The sequence below is a fragment of the Chiloscyllium plagiosum genome, unplaced genomic scaffold (assembly GCF_037043375.1).
Source record: "Chiloscyllium plagiosum isolate Xiang-an unplaced genomic scaffold, Cpla_swu_hap1 HiC_scaffold_2, whole genome shotgun sequence".
NCBI classification, from domain to species: domain Eukaryota; kingdom Metazoa; phylum Chordata; class Chondrichthyes; order Orectolobiformes; family Hemiscylliidae; genus Chiloscyllium; species Chiloscyllium plagiosum.
In genome coordinates, this window is record NW_028270140.1 from 144,670,916 (window position 1) to 144,693,542 (window position 22,627).

The 22,627-nt window shown below is 39.7% G+C and overlaps 1 protein-coding gene across 4 annotated transcripts in view; it reads right to left on the reverse strand.

Moving 5' to 3' along the window:
- clcn3 (Cl-/H+ antiporter 3) overlaps positions 1-22,627 on the reverse strand; it is a 155,197-nt gene that overhangs the window by 47,315 nt on the left and 85,255 nt on the right. For all 4 annotated transcript variants that reach the window (XM_043703467.2, XM_043703439.2, XM_043703449.2 and 1 more), the window contains 2 exons: positions 9,683-9,840; positions 5,531-5,630 (listed from right to left, as the gene is read on the reverse strand). In XM_043703467.2, coding sequence (XP_043559402.1) covers positions 5,531-5,630; positions 9,683-9,840 — 258 coding nt within the window. The remainder of the gene's footprint in view (positions 1-5,530; positions 5,631-9,682; positions 9,841-22,627) is intronic.

Here is a 22,627-nt window from a genome sequence, read left to right on the forward strand (position 1 = left end):
CATTGTTGTTTGTGATATACATAAGTAATCTGGAAGAGGGCAGTGGTGGTCTGATCAGTGAGTTTGCAGATGACACCAAAATTGGTGAAGTAGCAGAAAGCATAGGGGACTGTCAAAGAATACAGGAGAATATAGGTACACTGGACAGTTGGACGGAGAAGTGGCAGATGGAGCTCGATCCAAGCAAATGTGAGGTGATGTATTTAGGGAAGTCTAATTATAAAGCGAACTATACTGTAAACAGAAGAGCCTTGGGAAACGTTGATGAGCAGAGAGATTAGAAGTTCAGGTCCATTGTACCCTGAAGGTGGCTGCATAGGTGGATAGTGGTCAAGAAGGCATATGGCATGCTTGCCTTCATCGGACAGGGTATTGAGTATAAGAGCTGGCAGGTCATGTTAAAATTGTACAAGACTTTGGTTCGGTTGCATTTGGACTACTGTGTACAGTTCTAGTCATCACATTATCAAAAGGATGTGGATGCTTCAGAGAGGGTGCAGAGAAGGTTTACGAGGATGTTGCCTGGTATGGAAGCTGCTAGCTATGAAGAGAGGTGGAGTAGGTTAGGATTGTTTTCATTAGAAAAAACGAGATTGAAGGGGGACCTGATTGAGGTCTACAAAATCAAGAAGGATATAGACAGGGTAGATAGAGATAAACTTTTTCCCCAGAGTGAGGGATTCAATAATAAGAGGTCACGCGTTCAAAGTGAGAGGTGAAAGGTTTAAGGGGGATACATGCAGAAAGTACTTTACACAGAGGGTGGTAGGTGTCTGGAATGCCAGCAGAGGTAATAGAGGCAGGCATGGTAAATTCATTTAAGATGCATCTGGACAGATGCATGAGTAGGTGGGGAGCAGAAGGATAAAAATCCTTAGGAATTGGGCAATAGCTTTAGACAGTGGATTTAGATTGGCTCAGGGTTGGAAGGTCAGACAGCATCCAAGGAGCAGGAGAATCGACGTTTCGGGCATAAGCCCTTCTTCAGGAATGAGGAAGGTGTGCCAAGCAGGCTAAGATAGCCTGTAAACAGCAGGCTAAGATAAAAGGTAGAGAGGAGCGTTTCTCAACGCACCTCCCCCACCCCCAAGTCCCTCCTCCCTACCTTTTATCTTAGTCTGCTTGGCACACCTTCCTCATTCCTGAAGAAGGGCTTATGCCTGAAATGTCAATTCTCCTGCTCCTTGGATGCTGCCTGACCTGCTGCACTTTTCTAGCAACACATTTTTCAGCTCTGACCTCCAGCATCTGCAGTCCTCACTTTCTCCTCAGGCTTGGAAGGCCAATGGGCCTGTTCCTGGGCTGCAAAGTATCTTTGTTCTTGAACAAAAAGATCCACTTTTCCCAATTTGGCAACAGCTTGCATTTATATTATTCATTTGAGCTAAGATTATTTCCAGCTGCTCAACAGAGGTTTACAGAAAAACAGATATCAAGTCAAAGGAAGCAAAATTGCTCAAGGTTATCAGAGTTGAGATTTAAGGGGAGTCTTTAAGGATGAGCAAGAGGGTAAAAAGGAGAAAAACATTCTAATGAAAACAATTCTTCAATCAATGTTCTCTCTTTAAATCTCATGATTTGACAACCACCTGATGAAGGAGCAGCACTCCAAAAGCTAGTGCTTCCAATTATAATATAATTGGACTATAACCTGGTGTTGTGTGATTTTTAACTTTAAATCTCAGACAGCAGTCAGGCTGAGGGATGGAATCACCAACTTGTGAACCAAATTTGTGGCCAAGGATAGCCAGAGAGGATGAGATGAGTCTGTTTTTCCCTGAGACAGTAATGAATCAGAAGATAGTGCAATTCTTTACAACAGAGGGCTACTAATACTGGATCATCAATTATATTACAAGGCAGGGAGAGGCAAATTTTGAAGAAAGTAGGAATTCTGGATTAAAAAGGCAGGAAAATGGAGTTGAGGATTATCAAATCAGCCAAGATCGGCAGAAGACTTGATGAGCCAAATGGCCTATTTCTGCTGATACATCTTATGGTCTTACAGCTCAAAGACACTGCCTTTGATTTTCCTAATATGTATTTGAAGGATTTTGTTGTTCATTTTGTAATAGTTGTCAGACAATTTAGGAACCACTGATAGGCTAAGAGTTGTAAGGTAAGGACGATTGTGACAACATACATGTGAAACCAGACGTGTGCGCATGTGAGCGTGAGCATGTGGGGGGTTAATCAGAAGCAATTGTGTGGGATTGACAAGAGAGTCCAATCCAGATTCTACAGCTGTGACTGGACAGACAATAACGGAAGGAGAAGTCCTAATCAATTCAGAAACAATTGAGAGGCAGTGGAAGAAGGTGCAATTTATCAATGCCAACAGCTGAAAACAGGTTGAGAATCTAAGGAGGCATAGTTATTTTCATCACAGTACATAGCATATAAGTTGTGACTTTGATAGCCATTTTCAGTACTGCAGCGAATTACATATTTGATTAACGAGTTCAAACATGGAGTTCCAATAAAGCTGTGCACAAAATTGAAAATGACAGCAGAGAGAACAGCCCTTGGTGATAGGCAGCAGTTGCAAGGATGGAATGGTCAAGAGTTTTGTTTTTGAGGATGGAGCGATTAGAGAGAAAGGGACAAGACCTCTGAGAAACTAACGTACAATTAAAAGAAGTCACATCGTCAACGGTTTCGTGGGAATACTGTTCAGGAAGAGGTAAGCAGGTCTCATAGATTCTATGAGCTCAGACAGGCCATGGAGAAAAGCATAAGTACAAAGTCAGGTATGAGAAACCTTACTGGATGTTTGATCCAAGGGACTAGGGGAAGACAGAGAGTTAACATAGGCACGTCAGACGATGGATGCAGTCTTATTAAGTGTCCTTACCACCTAAGATAGGCTTATTGTGCAGCATATCAACTACTGGTTAACTTTCTATCTTATGAATGTGATGCATTATGGACATGACACACATCACACAGAGTGAAGTATTCACAAGTACAGAGTGGAGCAACAGCCTTTTTAATCAGTGCTGGGAGTCTGCAGCTAATTTTAGCAGCATTGATCTAAAACCTAGAAATTTGAAATTTAACAAAATAAATTATCTTCATGGTTCTTTTAGAAGTTTAAATGAACGTTATGATGAGTCACAACCTAAAATAGAAATACTCACCACTATTTGAACCTTGTCAAACGCATCAACTAAATCATGCATTAAAAATATCCACTTAAATCTCATTATCAAGACTTGCTTAAGTTCTTTCAAATCAGAACACTTGAGCGACTGCTTAATTTGCATCCATTCAAAAATAACAAATGTATGCCATGATTGTCACTGAACCTGATTCATATGCTTATTACTTAAAATTAATCCACAACTATATATAAAAATCAGCTCAACTTGATGGCAAGATCAGGGCTACCTTATTTGATTCCAATTTAAATTTCCCACTTCAGCATTCCATCCATTTGCCAGGGGAATCACTCAGGAGAAGCTCAATAATATGTCAGCTGTGTCTTCAGCCAAGCTTCAAACCTCAAGCCATATAACAAACATAATCTGCCTCTACCTCCACTACCAAAATTCTTATCGACATAGGTCAGTTCTAGATGCTACTTTCTCATTGGTCTTGAGTTTCATCACTTATGAATCAGATCAAATCCTATCTCTATCTTATTCTATTCCAAGCCTGTTTCACTATAATGCCTATCTGCATTGCTTCTACTGTATAGACATTATTATAAACATTGAGGCTTTTATTTTCATTTGCAATCCATTCCCTGACATCATACATTCTTCAATCTCCACAACATCTTTCAACCTCATATTCCACAATACACTCTCCATTCTTCTGTTAATGGTTTCATTTGCAGCCCCCTCTCTCTGCACTATTTATAGTCATGCCAATTTTCAACTCCTCTTTCTTCTTCACAAGTGTCTTTAAAGCTAATCAAATTGGTTCGGTGCGTCAAATCAGCAGTGAAATCTGTCAAATGAACCATGAGTGCAAGCTCCTCTCCCGATCTCAGCACCCAATATTGCTCTATGCTGAGTTGCTCTTTTAAGTCCTACATTCTGAAAGGTGCTATCTTTCAGAAAGTTATTAAATCAGTGCTGCACATTGGTCAAATTACAAGATTTTGCACACCATTTGAAAAAGCATCACAGAGCTGTTGTGAACATTATTTGATTTTGGCCATCAAATGAGTAAAGTAAAATGATCATGAAATATTTGTGAAACCATGATTTGCTTTGTCCATATTAACTACTGTGCTTGCTTGAAGAGCTTTGAATACCCATAAAATAGTGAAAGGTTTGGGATAAATCTGAGTTTTTCTTCTTTTGATTAGTTACTGAATTTCCACAAGAGTAGTCTTAATAATTCGCCGAGCTGTCCAGAAGGTCATTGAAAATCCATAGCAATTTTTCAAATTTTTTGAGCAAGTAACAGATTCATGTAATTTAATTTAATGCAATTTAGCTGGAGTTTCAAAAGACTCCTTAATATGGTACTGCATTGTTGACGGATGAAGATATTCAGACAATGCGAAGTGATGGAACACTGCACAATGGCGTGCCAGCTGCGATCAGGCAGGAAGCAGAGATAGAGAAAATAAAGTATTGTGCTTTTCACAAATTAGATTAAAAATCTGGAGTTTGGAATCAAAACCACAATTTCTAAATCTGTGAATGTTGCCAAATTTTATATGAAGACGACAGCTAGGAATTACATGGGAAAATAATTAGCAAAGATAAATATGAGGTAGTCCATTTTCATAGGATTAAGTGGTGACTTATTTACTTTCAAAAGGATAGATGATCAAGGGAATCTTTTGTACAAATACACCAATTCTTTATAAGGTGTGCCTGAAATGTGCACAGCCTAGAAAGAAAAACCAAACCTACCACAGGGATTTATTTCTAAAATTATATAAATTAAAAGGAGAGGGACTATGCTAAATCTGTATCAAATTTTGGTCAGACCACTTCTTAGAATATGCAGTGCAGTTCTGGTCGCTATAACAAAAAAAAAGGACAGAAAGTGCTTTGGAGAGGGTGCGGAACAGATTTACAGGGCTGAATCAGAAATTTGTGGGCATACATGTGCGGAAAGCATTGATAAAGCTCTATTTTAAGATTTACAGGTGACTGTCTTTAAGATTATCAAATATTTTGCTGCAATGGATAGAGAGAAAATTCTGAATTTAAATTTCATCTCCTGCCATGGTGGGATCTGAGACCATGTTCTCAGGTCAATAGGCTGGGATTCTAGATTACTCATGCAATGACATTACCAGTAGCCACCACCTTGCCCTATTATATCACAACATAATTTTTATTACACTCTCCAAATGACATGAAGTCAGCAACAAATTGTTATTTGTGGCTCCTGAACATTCAGTAAAAGACAATTTGTACTTCTGGGTTTTGGTGTTTGAACAAGACCATCAGCTTAATTTTACAAAAACCCAGACAACTGGACTTCAATGACATTTCACGACAAAATAATCTTCATCAGACTGATACTTTTGTAACCTGCAATCCTCTTGACATTTCCTTACCTGATGCCAGACCAGTCAGAGTTACAACTAGCCATCCTGACCAAGCATCATACAGGCTTTTTATAAACTCCCAAACAGAATCTCTTTTCTTGCTGGTAATCTGTAACACATAAATACTGAATTACATCTTCTATATTAGAGTTAGTATGGCACACAGTATTCAACTCTCTTAAATAGCATAGAGATCACAAAAGGCATGTTTTGAAAAAATATGAAATGAAGGCTGTATTGACGAACACAATCAGAAATTGCATTTCTTAATTCCTCATTGTAGCAAGTAATATTAAAGTTCATCAAAGAATGATACCTGCTGGGTCCTGTCTGTGTGCATGCATGCGCACACACACACACAACACACACAACACACACACACACACACACACACACACACACACACACACACACACCACCTACATCATCATCTTGTACTTACAAAATGCCTTTACTGTAGTGAAAAGTTTAGGCTACAGATTTTGTGGCAGTGATGAAAGTAGTGGGCGAGGAAGGCAGCGGTAGAAAAAAATGTGAGAGACGGTGAGTGTATGCATGCACATGACCTTTCCTCATGAGCTATACTTGACTGAAAATGTTAACTGTTACACTTGCCAAACATGCTACTTGACCCATTCAGTATTTCCAGTACTTTATTCTTATTTCATATTTGTTGTTGAAATGGTCAACTTTTCATTCCATTTGACCTTCCCTACTACCCTAATACAATCCTAAATTTCATCACTGCAGCCAGTGTGCTGGAGAACTCAGAACCTCATCAGCTCTGTATTTTAACTTCTGAGATCACAAAGTTAAACTTTGATGCAAGTGCAATTCCCATTATGTCACACATGCGGAGACAAAACTTAATTGTGTTTCTATTTCTTGCAGTTACTGAAATGCAAATTGTTTCATTTGATACCATGGAAAAATTATACTAATATTTTGCATAGTTATACTTCAGCAAACAAACCAGTTTATATACTTTCTTTGCTATTTCCATTTAATGTACTAAGATACTCCGTATTTCAGGCAGCAGTTCGTCATTTTTTATTCATCAACTGGAAGGCAGATTTAAGATTCTTCATTTTAGAAAAATGTCAACTGAAATTCAGTCAACTTTGCTAAAAGAAACGTTTTGTGCTTAGTATTTTTTGTTATTTAATAGTTTCATTGCATTTTTTGAATGGTTTTGCAGATTATTTAGTGGGATGCTGAAGCAAACTGACCAAGTTTGGTCTCTGCTTTCTGCTGAATTAGTTGGTTTCAGCTGAACTGCATGTATAAATGACCTTTGAATCTTATGGGGAAAGCCAAATAAAAAGATCCCTGATCCCAGTTCCTACCCAGAGGCACTGTGTGAATCTGAACAGGGTATCTGAGGTTTCATGAATAAGGGATCATATTAAGGAGAGGAAGGACGAGCCCCTTTGTTCTTTCAAACCTTTTTAGACGCTAGGAATTAGTAGCAACTTTATGGAGGAAGAAAGTAGCTGTTGATGAGTATCTAGTAAATGGCTAAAACCCTGTTCCAAAAGTTCGCAAATTTATAAGATATAGGGCAGAATTATGTCTTTCGGCCGATCGAGTCTGCTCTGCCATTCAATCGCGACTGATATGAGCCTTACCCCCATTTTCCTACCTTTTCCCCATAATCCTTCAACCCATTTTCAATGAAATATCTGTCTTAATCCTTAAATTTACTCACTGTCCCAGCACTTTGAGGTAGCAAATTCCACAGATTCACAACACTTTGGGAGAAGTAGTTTTTCCTCAACCTGGTTTTAAATTTGCTACCCTTATCCTAAAACTATAGGAAGCATTCAGTCCACACCTATTTTATCCATAGCTTTTATCATCTTGAATATCCCAATTTGGTCTTTCCTCATTCTTCTGAATTCCAGACAGTATAGGCCTAAATGTTCAATTTTTCTACATACAACAAACCTCCCAACCCTGGGATCAAGCTAGTGAACTTCATCTGAACTGCCTCCGATGCCATGACATCTTTCCTCAAATAAAGGGATCAAAACTGTGCACAATAGTACTGGTGGCAAGATTAAGATAATGTATAATAAAGGAAAATAAATAATTGATTAAAATTAATTAAACAGCACATTAAACATATCAATGATGGCAGGGCAGATAATGTATTGTAATTGCAGAATAAGAGTTAGTGGATGCTGGTGTAATCCAGGGCAAACATGTCCAGACAAAGAATTCGTAGTTGGAGTGGTGGTGGCGGAAATACCGACACTGTAATACAACTAGAAAGAAGTTACCCAGACACTTTATTCCAGAAGATGGTCACATGCCTTAGGACAGGGTTTCCAATTTGGTCACTGGTCAGGGAAAAGAAGGTATGACTACAAGTAAGGGAAACCAGTTGACAACAGCCTCAGCTTTCCCAATTATCCAAGTGGCTGTTGAGCTTGTTTGAATGAAAGTGAGAGCTGTAAGTGAGTGAACTAACACTGTTGTACAGGAAGCCATTCAAGTTGGAGATTGAGGAGCAGAAAGGAATAGCAACATTAGAAAATAGGAGCAGGTATAGGCCATTCAGTATGGCATTGGATGAATGTCCAACACAATACCATGTTCCGGCTTTTCTCACACACACTGTAATCCTGTTGACTCTAAGAACTCTATCTAATGCTTTCTTGAAAACACGATGTTTTAGTCTCAATCGCTTTCTGTGGCAGAGAATTTCACAACCTCACCATTCTCTGGGTGAAGAAATTTCTCCTCATCACAGATCTAAATGGCCCACCTCATCTTCTTAAACTGGTTCTGGGCTCACCATTCATTAGGAACATTCTGCCAACCTTTACCAAGCCTAGTCATGTTAGAATTTTGTAGGTTTCTATGAAATTTCCCCCTCATTCTTCTACATTTCAGTGAACACAGTCCTAACCAATTTAGCCTCTCTCTTTTCATACATCTGTCCTCCCATCCCAGGTATCATTCTGCTAAATGGATAATCTTTTGGGCGGCACGGTGGCGAGCACTGCTGCCTCACAGCGCCAGAGACCTGGGTTCAATTCCCGACTCAGGCGACTGACTGTGTGGAGTTTGCACATTCTCCCCGTGTCTGCGTGGGTTTCCTCCGGGTGCTCTGGTTTCCTCCCACAGTCCAAAGATGTGCAGATCAGGTGAATTGGCCATGCTAAATTGCCCGTAGTGTTAGGTAAAAGGGGTAAATCTAGGGGAATGGGTGGGTTGCGCTTCGGCGGGTCGGTGTGGACTTGTTGGGCCGAAGGGCCTGTTTCCACACTGTAAGTAATCTAATCTAATCTCACAATTATCCACCTTGTACTTCAACTGACATCCATTTATACATTCACTTAACATGTCCAAATCACAAAGACACATCTCTGCATCCTCCCACCAGTTTTGTGTCAAGTGTAAATTTGGAGATATTTAGTTCCCTCATCTTAATCATCAATATACATTGTGAATAGCAGGGATCCAAGCACGGATTTCTACTTGTCACTACCTACCACTGAGAAAATGATATGTTTGTTCCTAATCTAGAGGACACTGTTTTAAAAATAAGGGGTCACCATTTAAGCTATTTAACACATCTCAGAGGGATGTGAACCCTAAACAACCAGAACCTTTGAATATTTATAAGGCCGAGGTGGATAGATTCTTGGGAAGAAAGAGGATTATTGGTGGCAGGTGAAAATGTGGAGCAATCAGATCAGCCCTGATCATATTAAATGACATTAATTGAGAGGCTGATCCTACCAATCTAATCCAGCTGCAAATTCGTAATCTAGATTCAGCAGCTCTTAGATTTAATTCACTACTGTTCAAATCTTTGAAACCAAAAAGACCATTTTGTTTTTTGCACAGAGTATTCTTTATTGGGTCATCAGTGGCAGAGTGACAACTGCAATCTTCACAAAATCTTCGAAAACACCAGAGGGACTGGTGCAGGTAAAATGTGCTGAAAAACTTTTTACTGTGCTATAGATTTCAATGATGACATTGCTGTGGCTGATGGAAAAGTCTCACGAATAATTGCGGTTAACACAAGATAGAGATTCCAAATGACTAAATGGAAATATATCAAATACCTATGCCTTCCAGAATTCAAGGATTATGTTCATTCGTATTTTTTCAATTACTGAGCCTAGGAACACTATTTGTACTCACCTTTCTGTGCCTTTCCCGATCTTTGCACTTCTCTCGTACCCAGTCAATTGTGTGGAAGTCGTCATATGTGCCAACACCTGGTATAGGTTCATCCAAAAGATCCAACAAATGTGTTGTGCTATTTATACCACCTCCATTTGTCATTGTATAATTGGCTCCTTTAAGATTAAGGCAGAGAAAAAAAAAGTTAAATTTATTTTAAATACGATATGATGTATGTTTTTGAAGATTCCCTCACATTAACATTTTTTCCTAGAATACTCACCTAGAATTGACAATACATTTCTCTTCATTTTTAAAAATTAATTCAGAGCAACCAGTTACCCTGCCAGTGCCAATTTTTTCAAACTGAAGTGCAAGTAGCACACCTTGCCCATCTACAAGTGGCCCCATTTAACAAGCAGTGCTTCATAGGGATTAAGTTCATTCCAATTTTATTACTTTTTCTTCTAATTATCTGACAGAATGCAGGATAAATTATATCAAAAAGAAGTAGGGGCAACAGTAAATTTTAACAATGTGCACAGGAGGAAAGAGATCACATGATATCTGCAATGATAAATAAATTATAACAAACACATTGCACTGATGATATAGATGAAAACTAGTAGCAATCGCAGCTTGATGCAGCTGACCGTATAGGTTTTCATTTGGTCTTGGGCTTCAAAAGAATGTTTTAAATAAAGCAATGCGACATCTAATTTGTAGTATTAAGCCAGAATTTTGGAAATTATTTTTCTTCCGATTAGCCCAACTCTAACTGTAGAAATTTTGTACCGAATTCAAATATCTCCAAAGTAGGTTGTAGATTAGATGAGATTACCTACAGTGTGGAAACAGGCCCTTCAGCCCAACAAGTCCACACCGATCCTCCGGAGAGTAACCAAGCCCGTCCCATTTCCCTCTGACTAATGCATCTATCACTATGGGCAATTTAGCATAGCCAATTCACCTGACCTACACATCTTTGGACTGTGGGAGGAAACCCACACAGACACAGGGAGAATGTGCGAACTCCACATAGTCGCCCAAGGTTGGGACTCTGGTGCTGTAAGGCAGCAGTGCTAACCACTGAGCCACCATGCCACCCCTAAAGAGGCTGACCAACCGTGTTTTTCTTTTTAGATTCGATTCCCTACTCTTTGCAAGTCAAGTATAGACTTAGTTATGGTAATCAAAAGTGTGAACAGTACTCCAGCTGTATTCATCACTAAAGACCCATGCAATTGTAGGCAGTCTTTGAAATAACTCCCCAGAAGCCGGTATTCTGCCATCAAGGCACCCTTAATTTACACATGGAGAATCCTTGACAATGATCCAGCTCCCTCAGAGTTAGCTCTCAGAGCGAGCAGGATGTCTGTTGCTGCTTTTTGTTTTTGTTAAAGTGTCAGAATGTTTGATGCTCCATTTCTTTTCTTTCCCTACACTACTGCCTGACAACCAGTACTTATTTTTGCCTCACATCCATGTAGTGCGTATGCAGGTGTCGGAGATGCTGTTTTATCTGACACTCCTGTTTATATTTTTTCCTTTTGTTTTCTTTTTTATACCCCCACACTACCACCTAACTGCGGTAGTGCTCATTTTTCCCCCAGCACCCATGTGTGTGTGCAGGTGAGAGACACAGTGAAAGCCACAAGGTGCACGGATCTTTATTCAATTTCCACCACCAGGAAGAAAGGAAACACCCAAGTGGCCAGTGACAAGTAGTGCCCTTCACATGAAAAGGTAATGCTGCTTTTTTTTAATTTTATTAAACAATACCAAAGAGTTTACAGAAAAACAGTTAACATTTACAGCTGTACACAACAGCAATTCTACAAGGGAGAGGAGCAGCAAAGCCAGGCCCCAAACCCTACCGTTCAACCAGTTTTCAGGGAAATGAGGATAAACCTCAAATCCCAGTTTCAAACATGAAAAGACATCAACAATGACATTTGTACACAAAAAGCCAATCCAGTCAATGCTGCTTTTTTTTTTGTCAGGCAGGGCTCCTTGACAGGACCAAATAACAGGCCCAATCAGGGAATTCATATTCTATATGGTTCACCTGGCTGACCTCGTTACAATCACTGCAATCTTCTTTATTCTAGTACTCCAAGTCCCCTGAAGTGAAGGCCGACATACCATTTGTTGCTAACTTTGTGCTCCTTATACAAGTACATCCAATTCTCCTCTGCTTAAAAAATTGTTTTGCTATTCTTATTGCCAAAATAAATTGCCTCACACTTCTCACATTATACTCCATTTCCAACCTCGTTGTCCACTTACAGCCAGTCTACCATGTCTTTGCAGCCGCACGGTCCTTGATTTCAATTATTAATAAAGAAGGAACAGAGGATCTATACTGCATTTCGCAATGATTTATTCACGTGATATAGGCATGCTGGCACGGCATTTGTTAGTCTTGAAAAAGGTGATGGTAGTAAGCGGTCTCTGTGAATTGCACTAGTCCATATGTTGAGTAAGAAAAACTTTGCAGTGACTTTGGGTAAAACATTACCCAACAGCCTTAAAAAAAATAACAAAATTCCTTTTGTTTGCAATACATTACTCAGGTGACTCCGACTGAACACAAATGATAGATTATCTCTGTTCATTCATGGGAGAGTCATCACAAAGAATTGTACAATTCACAACAGTAGTGTATAACCACCTTTTCAGGAGATGAGAGACAAAATTAATAAAGTTGCAGTACCATGTCCCAAAATAGAAAAAGGTTCTCAACACAATGTGCTCTTAAACACAGAATGAATACAGTAAGCTCATCAACATTTATTACTCCTCCCTTGTCGTCATGGAAAAGGTGGTGAGGGCTTTATTTAGATGTATTAGTTTATGAACTTGGGTTTCACAACAAGTGTATAGAATTGTCCAATAAAGCAACATGGTGTTGCAATGTACCATCCTCAACGAAGTTGCCAATATTAAACTGTTTGAGGTGCTTGGAGCTGTTTTGGAATTTCTGGTCAATGGATTCCTGTTTTCTTCTCAAAACTTACAATGGCTGCTGCTGAATTAAGGCGAAACACAGACACTTTACAATGTCAAGCCTCTCAAATACAGCATTTCTCTAAAAATAATATTGCCACTCACCCTGTATTTGGCATCAAAGTAGTGAAAGCAACACTGTGGGCAAGAGTATTGTTTTGATCTAGCAGCAAGTTGAGCAATTGAGGAGCGACTTTTCAAATATTTATATTGAGTCTAAGCAGGTCGAGATTTTCAGACAAAAAAACACATTAAAAGATTTATGTCTGGCATGCCCTCACATTTCAGCAGCGTAACTCTGGACCCTATACTATCCTTGATAAGAGCATGACCACAAATCTAACACTGTAGAATTCACTGCTCAAAACGAATAATCTCCAAATTATTCTTGGTGCCATTCAGCACGAAGTATAGGAAAAGAAAGACAGAGCAGATGACGACTCAGCTGGAGAAATGGTGCAGGCAGGAAAGCTTTACATTCCTGGATGAGATAGGAACTGTACAAGTTAGACAGGTTATACCTGCACATGAATGGAACCAACTTCATCTTGGGGAGGTTTACTTACGGTGTTGGGGCAGATTTAAACTAGACTGACACGAGTATGGGATCCTGACAAGTACTTCAGCTTGGGAAACCTGGTCAACATAGATGAGTTAGACCATAGAGTCTGTTTCTGTGCAATATGACTCTATGAGATGGAACTAGAAGTTAAAGCATGAAAAAGTGTGCTTGAGAGGCAAAGGAATCATACGTTTGACAAGGAGGAAGTGAGTTCACCAGGCAAATTGGAATATATTTTAAGATGAGGAACCTGAGCAACAAGGCATTTGAACTGACAGTATACATCGGCATATGAGAATATGAATTATATGAATAATTGGCAGCTCAACATTCCTGGTTATAAGATATTCAGACATGATAGACTCGGGGCTCTAAGAGTGTGTTTGCAATATTGATCAAGGAATCAATCAATCAATCATAACCATGAAGAGCGATTACGTCAAGGAAGGATGATCAAATGAGGCCATGTGGGTAGAAGAACACAAAAGGGGAAAACAACTGTTGGGTGTGGATGAAAAGCCCCCAAGTTGGTGAGAGAAAGAAGATTAAATATGTAGTCAAGTTTCAGAAAAGTATAAGAATAAGAAAGACAGTAATGGGGGTTTTAACTACTCAACTATTAACCAGTATAGTTTTGGCGTGCAAGGTAGGGAGGAGACAAAAGTCTTACACTGCATCCAGGAAAACTTAGCCAGTATATAGAAAGCCAGCAAGAATATCATAAATGAAACCTGACAGGTGAAAGATTTATCAGTAAGAGAGCATTTTGAAAACAGTAATTTTAACTCCATCAGATTTAGGGTAGTTAGTGAAAAGGATATTAATAGGCTGGGAATAGAACTAAAAATGGGGAAAGGCTAATTTCATTAAAATATGATACGATTTGGTCCAAGTGTACCAGGACCAGTTACTTGCAAATAAAACTGCATTAGAGCGGTGGGTAGAATTCAAGGAGGAAGTAAGAGTTGATGACAAATAGGTTCCTGTAAAGAGTGGGACCAAAGCCAATGAATCCCAAATGTCAAGGGACAAAGTTTAGATTAAGAAAAAAATAAGTTTATAACATACTGAGGGCTCAGAGTCCCAAAAGGAGGATGAAAAATACAAAAAATATAAAGAGCAAGAGACTAACCAGAGAAACAGCAAGGTCCACAAACGTAATCAGTGTGCGGACCCAGAACATACAAGCAAGGTCCTCAATGAATACTCGGCATCAGTCTTTGCATTGGAAAAGGTTGACACAGAAAATCCAGTTTCCCACATTTTGTTTATTCCCTGTCTGTGAAACATCTTGCGACATTTTTCTACACTGAGGGTGCTATGTAAATGGAAATGGTTGTTGGTGCTGCAGCAAATCATCTTTATTGGTCTATGTGTAACAACGCAATCTTTTAACAAGCAACCAAGTAAGCCTGAAGCTGTTCAAATACTTAGTGCAAAAAACACAATGAGCATGAATAAACCTGAATGAATTTTGAGTTTTGTAATGGATATGAAGAATGAATAAATTCAGCAAGGACTAAGATTTTAAGAATATTTCATATGAATTTCAGTCATTTTCAAAATACAATCAATTAATATGCTGATTTCAGTCAAAAACATATGGCACAGCACAAAATAAATTGCCATGTATACTCAAATGACCATTTTGGTGGATCTTATACGTTTAATTATCACAATTGTGCTGACAAGTTTACAAAATATATATTGCATTGCACTTTTGCAGTCATTTAAACATTTTGATCAGTATGCTATTTAATCGTACTTTTTTTTTTAAGGGCAGTCTTAAATTTTGTTAGAAACCCCAGATCATTAGTTTGGTACACATTGCTGTCAAAGTACAGCAAGTGCACAAGTTTACAGGAATACTGATTTGTGAATTCAAATAGTGTGAAACAACACTCCATTATTTAACAGCTTTGTTTTGCTGGAGCTGTTATGTCTTTTTACCATGGCACGGAATTCCAATTAAACATTCATGATTAAGTGTGTGTTTACCATCGGGAAGCTTGCTCTGCAGATTTCAAACTAAGTTTTAAGAAGCACACATTCATAAAAAGTACATTGTGAAATTACTACAACAACCATAACCTCAAAGTACAAAATATCTGTACCACACAGAAACATTAAACCAGTATGACAAAAAAAGGCACACATGAAGCATCAAATATCCATTTAAATTTTCATTGATTGAGATCTGAAGCCAGTACAAAGCTAGGTTTGCTGCTTCCTTTCAGATAAACCCAGCTTTGTTAGAACAGAACCTACTTCTTAAATTTCAGTATTCATGACCATGAATTAAACTAGGTGATTTACTGTTAGATTTGCATAGAATATAGGGATCCAACTGATTATTCGGTTAGAATATACAGCAAGAAAAGGTATGCAGGTTGGATAAGATACAGAGTGAAATCAATGTTGGAATCTTGAAAAAAGAAAGCCTTCCTTCATTACTATTTTTCTCCTAACTCACTTCAATTGAACCACCATATAAGATCTGCTCCCTGAAGATCACAAACAACCACAGCAAAGAATATCTAAGGGAAAGAAACACTCATAAATGGTAAAAACTGAAGACTACTGAACATTGCAATAAAACAGTCATTCCCACTGCCACGATCATGTGTCCTAGTTCACCATCACAAATTCAATTTTAGTAAAGCACAATCCCTAGCTCAAATCTGGCTAGGCTGATTTTATCAATGACCCACTAACAATGCAGAAATCTTGTCTGTTCAGTATAATGGTCTTCTCTCTTGATCTACAGTTACAAAAGCTTACCATTTGATTTCTATGACTCTTATGACATCAAACTTGAATTCAATACAGGAAGACTGGCATGATGCATGTTGGCCAAAGGTCATAGGCACACATCCACAGACTTAATGGCATAATGCTAAAAAATGTGAAGAGGAAGTACCTGGTGGTGCAGGTGCCTGATCTTTGAAGGCGGCAGGACGTACATTTAGCAAAGAGTGGTTAACAAAGCACCAGGGATCTTGGGCTTCATAAATAAAGGCCTTGAGTAGAAAAGCTGGGAAGTTATGCTGAACTTGCATAAAGCTCTGGTTAGGCCCCAACTGGAACACTGCTTCCAGTTCTAGTAACCGCAATTTAGGAAAGATTTGGAGTGTGCAGATAGTAACCACAATAGTTCTCGGGAACAGGGGTTTGAATTACCAGATTAGGTTGAAAAGAAAAGGCTTTCCTTGACACAAAGAACATTGAAAAGAATAAACACACAGTGCTGGAGAAACTCAGCATGTCTGGCATCATCTGTGGAGAAACAAACAGAGTCAGAGAGAAACAGCATGGAAACAGACCCTTCAGTCCAACTCGCCCAAGCTGACCAGATACTTGCCAGCATTTGGTCCGCATCCCTCTAAACCCTTCCTATTCACGTATTCATCGAGATGCCTTTTCAATGTTATAATTGTATCAGCCTCTACCACTTCCTCTGGCAGCTCATTCCACACACATACCACCCTCTGCATGAAAAAGTTGCATATGTGATCCATTTTAAATCTTTCCCCTCTCACTTTTAACTCATGCCCTCAATATTTCTACTCACACCCTCCAGAGAAACAACTTTATCTATTCACCCCATCCCTGCCCCTCATGTTTTATAAACTTCTATAAAGTCACCCTACAGCTGCTGGCACAGCAGGGGAAAATAGCCCCAGCCAATTCAGCTCCCCCCCCATAGCTCAAACCCTGGCAACATCCTTGTAAATCATTTTGAATCCTTTCAAATTTCACAACATCCTTCCTATAGCAGGGAGACCAGAACTGCATGCAATATTCCAAAAGTGGCCTCACTAATATCCTCAACATGACCTCCCAACTCCTTTTCTCAATGCACTATCCTGTCTACCTGCGACTCTACTTTCAAGGAACTATGAACCTGCTCTCCAAGGTCTCTTTGTTTGACAACACTCCCCAGGTAACCTACCATTAATGTCATGCCCTGATTTGCCCTACCAAAATGTAGCAGCTCATATTTATCTAGATTAAACTCCATCTGCCACACCTAGGCCAATCTGATCAAGGTCCTGTTGTATTCTGTGGTAACCTTCTTTGCCAGCCAATACACCAACAGTTTTGGTGTCATCTGCAAATTTACTAACCATACTTCCTATATCCACGTCAAATCATTTATATAAATGACAAAAAGCAGATGACCCAGCACCAATCCCTGTTGCACAGGCCTCCAGTCTGAAGGGCAACCCTCCAGCACACCCTGTGTGTTCTAGCCAATTTTGTTTTTGAATGGTCTACCTCTCTACCTTAATCAATCCTCTGTCACTTCTTCAAAAAAGGTAGTGAGACACAATTTCCCATCCACAAAGCTATGTTGACTATCCTCATTCAAAGTTTAGATCAGAGTGGTGCTGGAAAAGCACAGCAGGTCAGGCAGCATCCGAGAAGCAGGAAAATTTCAGGCAAAAGCCCTTCATCAGCAATAGAGGCAGGAAGCCTCCAGGGTGGAGTCTTCCTGCCTCTATTCCTGATGAAAGGCTTTTGCCCAAAATGTCAACTTTCTGCTCCTCGGATGCTGCCTGACCTGCTGTGCTTTTTCAGCAACACTCTGGATCTAAACTCTGGTTTCCAGCATCTGCAGTCCTCACTTTTGCCTAGTTGATTTTGTCCTCATTCAAAGCCAATATGACTTATCTTTGGAACTATGGAGGGGAGATTGGTAGAGGTATACAATAAAATTAAAAGCTTAAAATGAGAAATATTCTTCTCATTAACTAATTGTATAACGACTTGGGGGAGACAGATTTAAGATTTTTCAAAAGAGATGCAAGGGGAATTTGAAGTGGCAATGAGTGAATGACAATGACCTGGAACTTGCTGCGCATGAGGTTGATGAAACAGAAACAAATTGATGATTTCAAAAGCAAAATGGAAATAAATATGCAAGGCTACATGGACCAAGTAGTAGAGTACTAAATGACTGGAACTCCCCAATGAACTTAAATTTCAGATGACCTTCTTTCATGCTGAAAATAACTGAACGATTCAAGTGAGCTGGTGTTATTTTCATAAGCTGTTATGCACCATAACTTTTACAAAATCACCAAGCTGTTAATTCAGACACACTTTAGCAACATTTCTCTAGATGTTTTCCTGAAGGGCTCTCCAGTGAGAAGGAAGATTCTTGTCCCAACTGATTGCAATATGCTAATATTCTGACTGACAAAGGTAGCTGCCAAAGTCAGCATCTGTGGACAGCTCAAAAGAACCTGACTTCAGTGCCATAAGAGGATTATGGATCTACTCACTGCTTCATGTTCCTAAGAGTTTAAGCTTGCTACGACAAAGGATTGTCACACAGAATATTGAATGCCAGGCATCTCCATCAAGTACAGGTAGACAATTCTTTATCCAAAATCCAAAAAGCTCTGAAATCTGAAGGTTTTTTTGTGAAGTTATTTTCTCATTAACAAGGTTGTTTGGTGCGCAAACAGTTAACCCAAGTCGACACCCACACGATACATGTCACTCAGATGCGACATGGTGGGGCGCGGCCTAGAACCAGCAGGCCTGGGTTCTCTCTCACGGCCTGTTTTTACTTATTAAGTCTGCTCCTCCGGTAAGGTTTTTCAAAATTTCACCAAACTATCACTTATTCCGAAATTCGAAAAATTCTGAATTCCGAACTACAGCTGGTCCCAACAATTTTGGATAAAGGATCATCTACCTGTAAAACAATGCCTATTAATTCATTGCAGCTCACAATATAGGACTGCTGGCTGCAAATTGTTTTCGTCTCTCATATCTGCCAGGGTTCACACTTAAAATCATAAACTTCACAGAATCACAATGCTGAAGAGAATAAATTACTCATGTCTGAGTTAAATGTGTGATCCCTTACTTGAGGTTACATCCTCTGGCACTCAATTCTTCAACAAGGGAAAACAAACTTTCCATATCTACCCTCTCAAGTCTCCTAAGAAACTTGTACATTCCAGTAAGACCACCTCTCATTCTTCATATTTCAACGTGCACAGGCCCAATTTATCCAACCTCTCCTCCTTATGTAGACCGTCCATATATCTGATATCAATCTGATGGACTGCCTTCAATGCCTTGGACAAGGGACCAAAAACAGTTCACAGTACTCCAATTATGCAAAGTGACCATTCAAAAGACTTACAAAAATGTACATATCTGATAGCATTTCAGTATAGGACCATTGACAAAAGAGTTCAGCCTGGCTTGCCTAATTCGGTCAGGTTTGCTATCATTAGTGTGGCTGCCTCCATTGAACAGACTTGTTGACCTAGTGAGGCTTCATCCCTAATAATGTCAGTGTTTAACTACAAGAAGGAAGATTACATACAACTGAGATTTCTCATGAGCTAGTTGACCCGGTGAAGCTTCACCCCTTCCACTATAAGTGTTCATGCAAAGAAATAGCTGGTTTTTGAAGGAACCACATGAGTGAAGTTTGTACTCACTGGAGTTTGAAGGAAGGAGCCCACTTTGCCAGGCATACGCCTGGCATGTGCATAGTCAGAGTTTGCATTTTTGGTGGACAAGATTATCTGTGAATCCCTCAAAACCATATGTTCATGAAAATTCAACACATGTTGATTAGTGCAAATGTGGTTTCAGCCAATATGGTCAGGAAATCCAATCCACCTAAAAATATCTGAGAATTTAACAGCATAAGGGTAAAAATAACTATATTACACTTTACAACAGTGAACTAAAATGATCTTATCAGAAATATCAAAAATTCAAGATTCAGTGGTTTCACAACTTATAGATACATACACTAAAGTGAAGACTAACCCTGTTTGTATTTTAAGGTTCCTTGTTTAGACAGCAGGTTGTAATCACTTCGTTCTGGCAAAGTTCTAAATAATGACACTTTCAGTTTTAAAAATGATCTCCTCCTGAGAGAGTTCCTCGCACAACTCGTTTACTTCTTAACATGGATTTCTTAAAGTCTTCTTTGACAGACTCGTTTCTGGAACTTTTCTCTTCCTGATGTCAAGCGATTCAGGACTGTTTCTCTTGCCCTCACTGTTTTGGAGGCTGCTAAATGCACTGCTCATGTTACATCCATTTCTTTCTGAAAGTCTTGCTTCTTTCTCTGAAAGAATGGTTGACATTCTTTGTGATTGTCTTTTTAAAGGACTTGTTTATCTGCCTGTTTCCTTGCATCATAAAATGCATTATTGCAAGCTAACAGCCAAATATTTCCCCCCTTTTGCTTTGAAACAATTCACCTCAAGGATTTTTAAAAGCTTTCCAGACACTGTAGAATTCTCAATCAAAACTTAAACTCTTTTTTACATGCATCATAGAGAAATACAAATCAAACATACTACTATTCATGGCTCTGTCCGTACTGCTACCCAAATTTCCATACAACATAGAGATGTACAGCATGAAAACAGACCCTTTGATCCAACCCATCCATGTCAACCAGATATCCCAACCCAATCTAGTCCCACCTGCCAGCACCTGGCCCATACCCCTCCAAACCCTTCCTATTCATATACCCATCCAAATGCCTCTTAAATGTTGCAATTGTACCAGTCTCCACCACTTCCTCTGGCAGCTCATTCCATACACGTACCACCTTCTGTGTGAAAACGTTGCCCCGTACGTCTCTTTTATATCTTTCCCCTCTCACCCTAAACCATTGCCCTCTAGTTCCGGACTCCCCACCCCCAGGGAAAAGACTTTGTCTATTTACCCTATCCGTGCCCCTCATAATTTTATAAACCTCTATAAGGTTACCTCTCAGCCTCCAATACTCCAGGAAAAACACCCCAGCATGTTCAGCCTCTCCCTATAGCTCAAATCCTCCAACCCTGGCAACATCCTTGTAAATCTTTCCTGAACCCCTTTCAAGTTTCATCTTTCCAATAGGAAGGAGACCAGATTTGCACACAATATTCCAACAGTGGCCTAACCAATGTCCTGTACAGCCGCAACATGACCTCCCAACTCCTGTACTCAATGCTCTGACCAATAAAGGAAAGCATACCAAATGCCTTCTTCACTATCTTGTCTAGCAGAGACTCCACTTTCAAGGAGCTATGAACCTGCACTCCAAGGTCTCTGTTCAGCAACACTCCTCGGACCTTACTATTAAGTGTATAAGTCTGCTAAGATTTGCTTTCCCAAAATGCAGCACCTCGCATTTATCTGAATTAAACTCCATCTGCCACTTCTCATCCCATTGGCCCAAAGGGTCAAGATCCTGTTTTAATCTGCGGTAACCCTCTTTGCTGATCACTACACCTCCAATTTTGGTGTCATCTGCAAACTTACTAACTGTACCTCTTATGCTCGCATCCAAATCATAAATATCATGAAACACTTCAAATTGCATTCAACTCAACTCAAAACTGGGTTGGTAATGACGGAGACAAACCTAGTCTGCAGCAAGCTCTGGATAACAATCACGCTTATAATGACAAGTGACTGGTGATATTTATGTAAACACCAGATAAAAATTATTGAAAGGCCAACTGTTTTGTTAAAGCTTGCAACTTGCAGGTTTAGATTTAGATTTAGATTTAGACTTTTTTATTGTCATATCTACTAAGTACAAAAGTACAGGTTACAGTGAAAAGTATATAATGTTGCCACTCAAGGCGCAGCCTTAGGTCCAAGTACAGAATCATAAAAACAAGGTCGAAAAAAAGAACAAGGTCAAAAGAAAGAACAAAGTTAAAAAGTTGAACATTATAGTAATTTTTATTGTTAAGAAATAAAGCTAAAAGTGAAACATTACAGTCTTTCAAAAGTGCTTAGCCACACTGGGACCACACTTGCCACAGGGGCTCAATTTTCTCTTCTTTGCAAGGCTTTACCTTTACAGTCCATTCCAAGAATCCCCACACCTGGCCTACCATGCTGCTGCTGGGGTAACCCACCCCTCCTCTCATTCCACCTGGAATATCGATTCAGACCTACTGCGTTGCTGACTGCAGATGCTGCGTTCTCCACCAACCGCAGAGGCTGCCCTGTTTTTGAAAGCCGATGTCACCGTGACCAACTCAAATCTTGCTCTGCATCCAATGTCAAAGCTGTCTGATGCTGTCATTCATCATTGGACCCACAATCACCATGAGCTCGCCTCTCCATTTTGGGCTTGGTCATCCCAAGGAGCTGTCACCGCTGCTGCATGTGTTCACTACTCTTGTCCTGTCAATGACACCTAAAGGCCTTGTCTTCATCTGCCACCAAAGCAGCCAAGGGGAACGGCCGGTTCCACTCCCCTGCTGCAGCTCCCCAGAGCTTCCTTCCTCATCCAAAGCCTGAACAAGGTGTCAAAGGTGGCGCGAGGACCACCTCGACAGAATCCACTGGGAACCTGAACTTGCCTCCAAAATTCCTACCAAGGGTCCTCGCTGCTGGGC